The sequence below is a fragment of the Trachypithecus francoisi genome, unplaced genomic scaffold, assembly GCF_009764315.1.
Source record: "Trachypithecus francoisi isolate TF-2019V2 unplaced genomic scaffold, Tfra_2.0 Lachesis_group16, whole genome shotgun sequence".
NCBI lineage: Eukaryota > Metazoa > Chordata > Mammalia > Primates > Cercopithecidae > Trachypithecus > Trachypithecus francoisi.
In genome coordinates, this window is record NW_022681461.1 from 35887466 (window position 1) to 35899308 (window position 11843).

General features: G+C 37.6%; 1 protein-coding gene across 6 annotated transcripts in view; it reads left to right on the plus strand.

The window, feature by feature from the left end:
* Positions 1–11843, plus strand: part of IL33 (interleukin 33) — a 49145-nt gene extending 37302 nt beyond the window's left edge. For 3 of the 6 annotated variants that reach the window (XM_033237297.1, XM_033237295.1, XM_033237296.1), the window contains exons 3-8: positions 4353–4478; positions 5017–5142; positions 6710–6835; positions 7401–7451; positions 8308–8399; positions 9830–11843. In XM_033237297.1, coding sequence (XP_033093188.1) covers positions 4353–4478; positions 5017–5142; positions 6710–6835; positions 7401–7451; positions 8308–8399; positions 9830–10030 — 722 coding nt within the window. In that variant the 3' untranslated portion in view covers positions 10031–11843. The remainder of the gene's footprint in view (positions 1–4352; positions 4479–5016; positions 5143–6709; positions 6836–7400; positions 7452–8307; positions 8400–9829) is intronic. The other 3 variants (XM_033237299.1, XM_033237298.1, XM_033237300.1) reach the window with 2 other exon arrangements.

Here is an 11843-nt window from a genome sequence, read left to right on the forward strand (position 1 = left end):
GAAGGACCTCATCAGCTACAGTCCCTCAATCTTGGACTTCCCAATGTCCAGAACCAGACACCAAATAAAACTCTTTTCTTTATAAATTACTCAGTCCATGGTATTCTGTTATGGCAGCAGAAAAGAGACTAAGACCAGTGAATCTTAGTTTAAGGTAGCTGTAGGTCACCCAGGTAGAGATATCCAGAATTCAGAAGATATACACAGAAAGAGACAGCGATGCTTTAAAGTAGCTGGGTCAAAATGACTTGTGGAGAAAGAACAACAGATAGAAAGCTCAGGAAAAAGACCAAAGATAGAGTTACAGTCTGGGGAGTCATCAGCCTCTAAAAAGGTGATTGAAGTCATTGAAGCAAGCATGATTTCCCAGGAGGAAAGTTTAGAGTGAGAGAAGAAGAAAAAGTCAAAACCCTGAGAAACACCAACATTTATGAGCAGACAGAAGAGGGATAACTAACAAAGAGACAAGGTGCACTAGTCAGAGAGAAACAAGAAGAACCGAGGGAAACTGGTGACATGGCATAAGGAAAGAGGGGTTCAAAGAAATAAGTAGTCCCGAGAGTCCATTGCCACAGACAGGTAAAGGGTAGTAAGCAGTAAGAAGACACCTTGGTAAAATCCGTGCTTGGGGAAGAAATGAAAGATGGAGTGCTTCACCTCTGTGGTTTCTATCAGCCATAGTCTTGTTCTCTGAGTGGCAGAATTATAGAAAGATTTCCAGGATCCTTCCTATTTACTCACCAGAAATTCCTGAGGGATTTATGCTGCTGTTATGATGAAATTAGCTATGGGAATTTTCTTAAAATTCATACTAAGCTATTGCCCTCAGGGAGCAGGCAGGATAGAAACATAGAAAGTGGTAACAGCCCTTATATACATTAGAGCTGGCTCTTTGACCCCAGTGGAATGCTCTTTCCTGCAAAGTCCACATGTCTATGCCAGCTTTACACTTTCCTCTCCAGAACACAAACCTCACACTTTCAGCTTCCCAAAACACCAAAGCATATGTTCTTCAAAATTCTCCTGATGCAAAGTGTTTTCAATACTTCAAATGTAGTAACCCCCATCCTTGAACTGTAAGCAGTGCTTGTCCAATAGATGCTAGCCCTCACACCTGTATCTTTAACTCTCTTCTTATCTCCTAAAGTCTTCTACATCTTCAGTACTTCCTCAGTATTGTGATCCTCACTTTTAACTACCCAGACTGATATCCTGTTCCCCCAGAGCCCACACTCAGTATTAGGCATGCCTATCATGTTCCCATGTGATGCTGACTAAAATATAAAGAATATAAGGAGTGAGCATTCTTTCAGTTATCATATTATGCCTTTTAGCTTTGAAAAGACAATGTGGTATAGTTGCTATGGTTTGCATGTTTCCACCAAAACTCATGTTAAAATTTAATCACCATTGTAACAATGTTGAGAGGTCAGATCTTTTTTTCTTTTCTTTTCTTTTTTTTTTTTTTTTGAGACAGAGTCTCATTCTGTCGCCAGTCTGGAGTGCAGTGGTACTATCTCGGCTCACTGCAACCTCTGGAGAGATCGGATCTTTAAGATGTAATTAGGTCATGAGAACTCCACTATCATGAACAGATTACTGCTGTTATCATGGGAGTGGTTTGGTTATCAAGAGACTGGGTTTGTTATAAAAGTGAGTTCGCCGGATTTCCTCTCTGACTCATGTACTCACTGCTGCCTTCCACCATCAGATGATCCTCACCAGATGCCTGTACAATATTCTTGGATTTGCCTGCCTCCAGAAGTGTAATAAATAATTTTCTCTCTGTTTTTTCTCTTTTTAGAGACAGGGTTGCACTCTGTCACCCAGGCTGGAGTGCCATCGCATGATTATAGCTCACTACAGCCTCAAACTCCCAGGCTCAAGCAATCTTTTGGTCTCAGCCTCCCAAGTTGCTGAGACTACAGAAGCAGGCCACCATGCCCAGCTATTTTTTTTTTTAATTTTTTGTAGAGACAGGGTCTTACTGTGTTGCCCAGGCTGGTCTTGAACACCTAGTCTCAAGCGATTTTCTCGCCTCAGCCTCCCAAATTGCTGAGATTACAGGTGTGAGTCACAGCACCTGGCCAACAAATTTTTTTCCTTTATAAATTACCAAGTTTATGGTATTCTGTGATAGTAGCAGAAAACGAATTAATACAAGGGTCAGTAAAGTACTGCATTAAATTACTTGCTAGGAGAATAAGTACAATGCTGGCTCTAGCACTAGTTTTCTTTATAAATTATCTTTGTAAGTGTAAAAGCACTAAAATATAAATACAAGATACCACAGTTGATATTTCTGAATTGAGAATCAATGGCAAAGAGTTCCAGAGTGGGTGTGAATATAATTCAGTGGTCTTCCCTTGTTAAATCAGTTGAAGATAGTTAAAGGTACCTACTCTGAATTGGAGGCAAGATGTGGATTAATTCAAAATAACAACTAATAAAAGCTTTTCCACTTATCTTTGAAAAGCATTATTTTAGGAAGGCAAATCCTCTGGATAATTTTTTTAATTCATAAAATGATTCCCAAAGTCACAAATAATTATTTTATTTTCTGAATTACTGTGACTAATTGAAATTTGACTTTACTGTGTAAATTGCTTGATAATTCATTTACTATATAATGTTAAAAATTGAGGTCCTGTGACTCATGTGTTATAATTTTCTTTTCTACTTGATTCTGAAAGATTTTTTATGATTTTCCAAGTAGCAAATTCAATTTTCCTTTTGAGACTTAGATTTTTCTTTAGCAAAATGAAATAATTACTGAATAATCAATTAACTTTTTTACTTCCACTGATTTAATTTGAATTTGCATTTTGTTAGTCCCTCAAATTGTAGTGTAGCATTTTCTTAGATGACGGTAAGTGGATGGTAATGGAAAGAATAGGTTTGATTTTAGACACAATTCAATCACAACTTCTCGCCAGCCCTGTAATCTTGGGCAAGTGTCATGACTGACTCCTGAGAGCCTCAGATTATCATCTGTAAAATGGGGTCAATAATGCCTACCTTGCAAGATTATTATGAAGAATTAAATGGAGACATATGTAAAATCATTAGCATGGTGTTTGGCTCACTGTAGACACTTAGTAAACAGTAGTTATTTTAATATCAATAACCTTCGTAGACTTCAGCAATCCCCCCAAAATTATTATTATTATTATTTTTTTTTTTTTTTTTTTTTTTTTTTTTGAGACGGAGTCTCGCTCTGCCGCCCAAGCTGGAGTGCTGTGGCCGGATCTCAGCTCACTGCAAGCTCCGCCTCCCGGGTTTACGCCATTCTCCTGTCTCAGCCTCCCGAGCAGCTGGGACTACAGGCGCCCGCCACCTCGCCCGGCTAATTTTTTTGTATTTTTTTAGTAGAGACGGGGTTTCACCGTGTTAGCCAGGATGGTCTCGATCTCCTGACCTCGTGATCCGCCCGTCTCGGCCTCCCAAAGTGCTGGGATTACAGGCTTGAGCCACCGCGCCCGGCCCCCCCCAAAATTATTAAAAGTGTATTCTAGATAAGGAGAAAAGATTGCACATTTCTTTTTTTTTTTTTTTTTTTTTTTTTTTTTTTTTTTTTTGTTGAGACGGAGTCTCGCTCTGTCGCCCAGGCTGGAGTGCAGTGGCCGGATCTCAGCTCACTGCAAGCTCCGCCTCCCGGGTTTACGCCATTCTCCTGCCTCAGCCTCCCGAGAAGCTGGGACTACAGGCGCCCGCCACCTCGCCCGGCTAGTTTTTTGTATTTTTAGTAGAGACGGGGTTTCACTGTGTTCGCCAGGATGGTCTCGATCTCCTGACCTCGTGATCCGCCCGTCTCGGCCTCCCAAAGTGCTGGGATTACAGGCTTGAGCCACCGCGCCCGGCCGCACATTTCATATGAGTAAAAGATCCCCCTCAATTAGGCAAAGGTTGATATATGTTGGATATAGGTTCACACTCCCTCATATGGAATTCTGAAAACCAAAATTTTTTTCTAAAGACCTAAAGTTTTTCAGAACTTATTTGACAGCAAAATATGACCTAACCTCATTTCTTAGTTAACTCCTGATATGAACTAACATGAGGTCTTTATTTCACTTTGTGTAAATTTTCCTATGTTTCAACATAAAATTAACTAATTTTGATTATGGGGTGCTGCCCCCCTCTCTTCTGGGGTGCTACATATATACAGTATATGCTCTCTATTACAACCCTAAAACCTAAAAAATTATGAATTTTGAAACACAGCTGACCTAAGGGTTTCTGATAAGATACTGTGAACTAGTACTTGCTTTCTGGGTCTGCTACACTCAGGATTTGTAAAAGGATAAAGATGAATGGAATGAAACAGTCTCACAAGTTTTTCAATTGTTTAGAATCCCAACAGAAGGCCAAAGAAGTTTGCCACGTGTACTTTATGAAGCTCCGCTCTGGCCTTACGATAAAAAAGGAGGCCTGTTACTTTAGGAGAGAAACCACCAAAAGGCCTTCACTGAAAAGAGGTAAGGGGAACCATACATTCTCTGGCAATAGTGATAGGGATCTATTTGCCTTTGCTTACCACATCTAAATATGCAATTATTTTTCCTCACTCCAAGGTTCCTTTTAGAAAATATTAAGGATGACAAACTGGTTTTTAGCTATTTTAAAAAGGGCAAAAAATTTTCAATAGCATGAGAGAAATGATTATGTTATAGTGTTAAGTGAAAACTAAAGATACACAACTATGTGTAAATATGTTTACAATATTTTTAAGTGAATTTTTTTAATTTAAAGGAAGTAGGTTTAAGTGTTAATAGTGCTTAACTTTTGGGTGCTGAGATTGTGGGTGACTAGTTTTCTTCCTCCTGATCTCTAATGAATGTGCTTCTACTGGGGTATAAGTGTGCCAGGAGCTATCAATCCCTTTGGTCCATGGAGTGGCCAAAGCCCTGGAGTCAAGCACTACTCTCAGCAAGAAACCTTCACTGGGAATTCTCAAAGGGGTGTTTGTGCAGAGTGGGGATTGATGGTCCATCCCTAATCCCATCTGGTCTGCAGGTAGAAAGCACAAAGGACATCTGGTACTCGCTGCCTGTCAACAGCAGTCTACTGTGGAGTGCTTTGCCTTTGATATATCAGGGGTCCCGAAATATACTAGAGCACTTCATGATTCAAGTATCACAGGTATGACTGGTTACAGGAGTGATGTGGGAGTGAGGAGGGAGCTGTGACACAGGACCGTGGAAAGTGCTACTCCAGGTAGCAGTCCCAAGTCTGTGTCTTTAATGTGTACCAGAAACTTCTGCCCATTTGTAGCTGATGTACTCATCTAATAGTATCCAAAGTGGCACAAGGTAGCTGTTCTAATAATGCACAGGCATTCTCTAGTTAGCACACCATCATTATTTTGAAATACTTGCTATGGATTGGAATCCCATGGTCATTAGTTTTGGTGAAAATATGTTATCTTTTGGGGAAAAAACACATTTCCCCCCCAAATTTCAACATTTTGACCATTAAAGAAAAAAGCTATTGTATTTTTAAACGTAATTCTAACACTTTATACATTTTAAGTAGTAGTTACAATGGTTTTAAATTTTATCACATCCTTGTACAAGGTTCCAAGTTGATGATGACTATCAGGAAGTGAAGAGATCATCATTAAAAAAAAAAAAAACTTGGCCAGGCGTGGTGGCTTATACCTGTAATCCCAGCACTTTGGGAAGCTGAGAGGTTGACGGATCACCTGAGGTTAGGAGTTCAACACCAGCCTGGCCAACATGGCGAAACCCTGTCTTTACTAAAACTAGAAAAATTAGTCAGTTGTGGTGGTGTGCACCCATAATCCCAGCTACTTGTGAGGCTGAGGCACAAGAATCGCTTGAACCCTGACAGAGGTTGCAGTGAGCCGAGATCATGCCAGGGCACTCTTGCCTGGGCAACAAGAGCAGCTGTCTCAGAAAAAAAAAACAAAAAAAAACTTTTCCTGGAATTGCAGTTGCCATTTCAAGCATTATTCCTGCTATAAATGTCCTAAATTCCCACTGAAGTTTAGAAACACTGAAGTTTCTCATTCAATATTTCTAAATCATTTACTTTAGAAGTTCATGTACAAATTCAGTATTTAACATTCTCCTTAATATTTTGTATACTATTTTTTTCCAGGTCCCATATAGGTAGTCCCTAAATCTGCTCCAGTTTACCTCAGCAGCCTATAAAAATATTATCATTTTCTATGTGTATTTTGACACTTTTTAAAAGTTAAGAGCACTGCACTAAGTGTCCCCTTTATTTAGCCAGAGGAGAGAACAGAGCTCATACCCACATTCTCCAGGACTGTCAGAAACTTCTGGGTAACTCCATACTTTATAGATGAACATTTATTTATCCATGTCTATCAAAATACAGTTCCTTCTTTACCACAGTCCCCAGACCATGTGGTGTCATGAAGTGAAGGTTTCCTCAAGCAATGTCTGTTGGTTTCCATTTTCTTTTTCCCCACCAAACTCTCCCATAAGCACACTCACATGGCCTCCCAGGGCCTTTGTGCAGGACACTAGCACCTTTAATCCCATTCAAGGGTCACATCTCAGCCTTTGAGCTATGTAAAACTTGTGCCAAAGGCTTTCATCTGGCCAACGGTGACATACAAAATGCAACTCAAATTGCAAAAATGTTTTTTGAGAGAGCATTTTTTAAAAAGGTTGCCAAAAGAATTGTACCTGACAAGTTTTTGAATTCTTAACAACAGGAATTTCACCTATTACAGAATCTCTTGCTTCTCTAAGCACATACAATGATCAATCCATTACTTTTGCTTTGGAGGATGAAAGTTATGAGATATATGTTGAAGACTTGAAAAAAGATAAAAAGAAAGGTAGATTATTTTCTTTTTCTATAATGATGTAATAATGACTAATAAAAGTAAAATGTTTTAATAAAACCAAATCTACCAAACTTTAAACAATGGATTAACTTAGACATGGCAAACAAGTCATGCTGTATGCTAACTCTAATGCATTGGCAGTGGATGCCTGAATCCACTTCTATGTTAAGATGGATTCAGAAGTTTTGTCAGGTTCATCAGAGAAGAATGCTGACATTGAAATGTAGTATCTGTTGTGAAAGATGGAAAGAGGGACCACAGGTATTTGCTATCTCTAAATTATCCAGTAGATCTTTCTAGCCTTATTAGTATCACCAAAGTACAACCTCTTTGTCAATGCTATGAAAAATATTTTAAATAATTTAATAACAACTATATTGGAAAATTCATCAGAGCATATTCATGCATTTTTGAGACCTTTCTCAAAACCACAAAAGTTTTGCTTTTATTGATATATAATAAAACGGGAGGATATTTTCTGATGTTATATATGTGTTGGAACTGAAAACTTAAGAAAATGTGTCTCACCAGAGGGATTTTCTGTATTCTCTTTCAGATAAGGTGTTACTGAGTTACTATGAGTCTCAACACCCCTCAAGTGAATCAGGTAATTTGGAGGGCTGGGTAGCTATAATGCTTGAATTCTTAAGTATGGGGTAAAGATAAATAAAATCCTTTTTGCCCCATAGGAAAAAAGATAGTCTCAGAAGGTTATCTCCAACCCAAGCTCATGGTAAAACCTTAGATTCTCAGAGGATGCATTCTCATCCATTTTACAGCTTAATCGTTGGGATAAAGTTTTGGCTACACTTAATAGAGATCCAAAACAAGAGTGGCTTATGCTAGATAAAACTTTCTGTCTCAGCCAGGGCTGGAATGGCTCAACAAGTTGTCCAGGGAACCCATCTCCTTCCATCTTGTGGTTCTGCCAACATCTACGTGGTTCAAGAGTACTTGGGAGCATGACAATGCCCGGTCAACAGGACAGAGAAAAACAGATGCATGCATTCTATTTCCCTTTAAGGGTACAACCTAGAAGTTGCATATAACACTTCCTCTCATCTCACATTGGTCAGAACTCAGTTGTATTACTACACTTAGCCCTAAGAAGGCAAGCTGGGGAATGTTGTATTACCATCCCAAAAGAGGCATGAATATTGGGGGACACTATGAGTGGCTTTACATGCAGACAGGAAATCTGATGCCCAGAGAAGTACCCATTAGGGTCACAACTCTCCAGTTAAAAAAGCATATAAGAAAACTAATTTCTCTCTGGTTTATAAGCACCCTCTACTTATCAGTCCCTCTTGAATTTGAGTACAAATACTTCTAAGTTACCTGTTAGTGAATGAAGTAATTATTTTAATGTAATGTCTTAGAGTCTTTTCCTGGGTGCTGAATTCATTTAAATAAAGATGAGTTACAGTTCTTAACTTTATCATTTATACTTTCTTAATTGTAAGGTGATGGTGTTGATGGTAAGATGTTAATGGTAACCCTGAGTCCTACAAAAGACTTCTGGTTGCAAGCCAACAACAAGGAGCACTCTGTGGAGGTAAAAAACAAAGAAAAAAAAAAAGAAAAAACTTATACATATATATATGATTACATAACTGTCATGCATGACGCCACCAACTTGTGTAGATTTGGGTGTTGGGGTATTTTGCAGAAGGATTTTTTTTGTGCTATTGTATATAAAGCACAATCACTTACTACAAATGACTTTCTTCTAGAGTAAGGAAGGCAGGAAAGTGGCATGTATGACTTTGCTACTGAAAGTCTGCTCTCTGCCAGCAGCACAGCATCACCTGAGAGCTTGTTAGAGATACAAGATTCCAAGCCTCCCAGAAATAAATCGGAATCAGCATATTTTAACAAATCTCCAGGAAATTCATATGTGCCTTAAAGTTTGAGAAGCACTGTTATATAGAATGATCTCAAATCCTTGCTATTTGGCTTTAGGAACTACTATGTTCCTCTAAGAAACATTTCTTTGTATAATATCGTTTTCTTAAACAAATATGAAAAAATAATTTTCCATTCTGAGCCTGCTTAAGGGAGGGTCATAAGTGTTTCCATGTGCCAAGATTTATAAATAACCTAACATCTACATTCTGAACATAGGATTCATTGCATATTCTTCTTTAGTTGGTAAATGGTATTATTATATTGGTCATGATGTGTAATTGTAACTATTTTGACAAACAAGTGAAAGGTAGAGGCATGGAAGAAAACAGAAGAGCATAATATAGAAGATAAATTATATAAATACACAAAATTATAAAGCTAACTAACACAGCCATGTAAGGCCTTATTAACATAAACAGTGGATAGTAACCAGTATCTTCCTAATAAAACATTCCTAAACATATATAATCTAGTGTTTGGAATGTATAACTACTCAATAATAGAGCTACTTAGACTGAGCTCTATTATATAGCAAGCACTGTGCTAAATGTTTTACAAATATTATCTTATTTAATACTCACAGTAACTCTACAATGGAGTTGTTGTATTGGTCAACTGTTGCTATGCAACAAACCATCCCAAAACTCAGTGCCCCAAAATAATAATCATTTATATTTATTCATATTCTGTAGGTATTTTGAGGATTGACTGATCTAGAAAACTAGTTAGACTAAAAAAATGAGGCTTGAGAGATAAAGCAACATGTCCAAGGTCTCAGAGATAGTACATGTCAAAAAAAGGGCACAAATCCAGAACTGCTGCATCCAGATCCAATCACCCCAATCCATACTGCCTCTCTAACTATATTGACTATCAGTGAATCAAATCAAATCCACCCTCCATCCCTCTGGCCCTGTACTCACTTCTCCCCGTCTCCCCTCCGCTACTCACTAAGCAAGCTTGTTAGAAATATCAAGTCATACATAAGTATTCCCCTTTAGTTTCCAATACAGGCAGGTAACGTTGACTCTGAACTTCCCATTCACATATGGATTGCTTTCTCTCTTGTTTCCTCAGCTCCATAAGTGTGAAAAACCACTGCCAGACCAGGCCTTCTTTGTCCTTCATAATAAGCCCTTCAACTGTGTTTCATTTGAATGCAAGACTGATCCTGGAGTGTTTATAGGTGTAAAGGATAATCATCTTGCTCTGATTAAAGTAGACTCTTCTGAGAATTTGTGTAGTGAGAATATCTTGTTTAAGCTCTCTGAAATTTAGTTGATGGAAACTTGTGGGTCTTGGGTTGAGTACCCAAATGCTACCACTGGAGAAGGAATGAAAGATAAAGAAAGAGATGGTGACATCTAAGGGAAATGAAGAGCGCTTAGCATGCTGTGGAATGTTTTCCTTATTATACATAAAAATATTTTTTCTAATGTTTCAGTTCTTTTTTTTATTTCCCTCTGTATAACTGCATATTCAAAGCAAGTATCAGTATATTAAACAGGGTATTGGTAAAGAAACTGTCAACATTCTAAAGAGATACAGTCTGACCTTCACTTTTCTCTAGTTTCAGTCCAGAAAGAACTTCACATTTAGAGCTAAGGCCACTGAGGAGAGACAGAGCCATAGCTTGTCTCTCTGTAGACAAGGATCCATTTTAAAGAGCTACTTAGAGAAATAATTTTCCCCCGCTCCAAACAATAGGCTCAAACACTAGAGCTGCTAGTAAAAACAAGAGCAGATGCTTCACAGAGTTATCATTTTTTCAACTGGAATAAAACACCAGGTTTGTTTGTAGATGTCTTAGGCACCACTCAGAGCAGCTGTCCCTTACTGTCAGGGGATACGAAACTTCAAAGGCCCACATGGCAAGCCAGGTAACATAAATGTGTGAAAAAGTAAAGATAATTGAAAAATTAAGACAAATAAATCCAGTACTTATAAAGTGAATGACTTCATTTCTAATTGTTTAATTTTTAAAATTCTGGTTTTTATATATTGAGTTTACTTTAAGCAAGGCATTCTTACATCAGGAAGTGAAGTAAATTTTAGTTCAGACATAAAATTTCATTTATTGGGAATATGTAACATGCTAAAACTTTTTTTTTTTTTTTTTAAGTACTAAGCCACAACATGTTTTAGAGCATTCGGGTACCATATAATCCAACTACCATGGTAAGGCCAGAAGTCCTCTAACCTACCAGAGCCTAGATGAGACACCGAATTAACATTAACATTTCAGTAACTGACTGTCCCTCATGTTCGTGGCCTACCATCCCTTCTGACCCTGGCTTCCACGGACCTATGTCTTTTGATATACTCGCAGTCACACTGGGTGAAGTTGCTTTTAATCCTTGCTTCCCATGTGCTCAAGTCTTTTTGTTGTCCAGCTTCCTGAAAACCCTGCTTACTGTGGAATATTCATTTGACATCTGTCTCTTTTCATTTCTTTTAACTACCATGTCCTTGATATATCTTTTGCACCCCCTGAATTTCATTTCTATATCACCTGACCTCTGGATGCCAACACCTTTATTCTGCTTTTTCTATTGTAGAATTTTAGATAAACCTATTAATGGCAATATTTTTTGCTAAACATCTTTGTTTTTTACTGTCACTAGGGCAATAAAATTTATACTCAACGATATAACATTTTTTAACTACTAAAGGAATAGTTTTAAAAGTCTTAGCAATTTCTTTTGCAATTTTTCTTAAACTTAATGCTTATGATAAATGACAAACATAGTAACAGAATATGAAATATGACCTTTTCTGAAAGTATGTACTTTTAAATTTCTACTTTATTGAAACCTATTAGATGTAAGTGCTGGTAGAATATAAGATAAAAGAGGCTGAGAATTACTATACCAGTGTATTACAATTGTAAAACAATATATCTTTGTTTCATTGTTTTGTCAATAATTGTTACCAAGAGATAAAAATAAAAGCAGAATGTATATCATCCCTTCTGAAAAACACTAATTATTGACGTGTGCATCTGTACGATAAACTTAAAATGATTATTAAATAACCAAATGTATCTACTACATTGTTTATATTATAGAATAAAATATATTTTCCAAGAGTA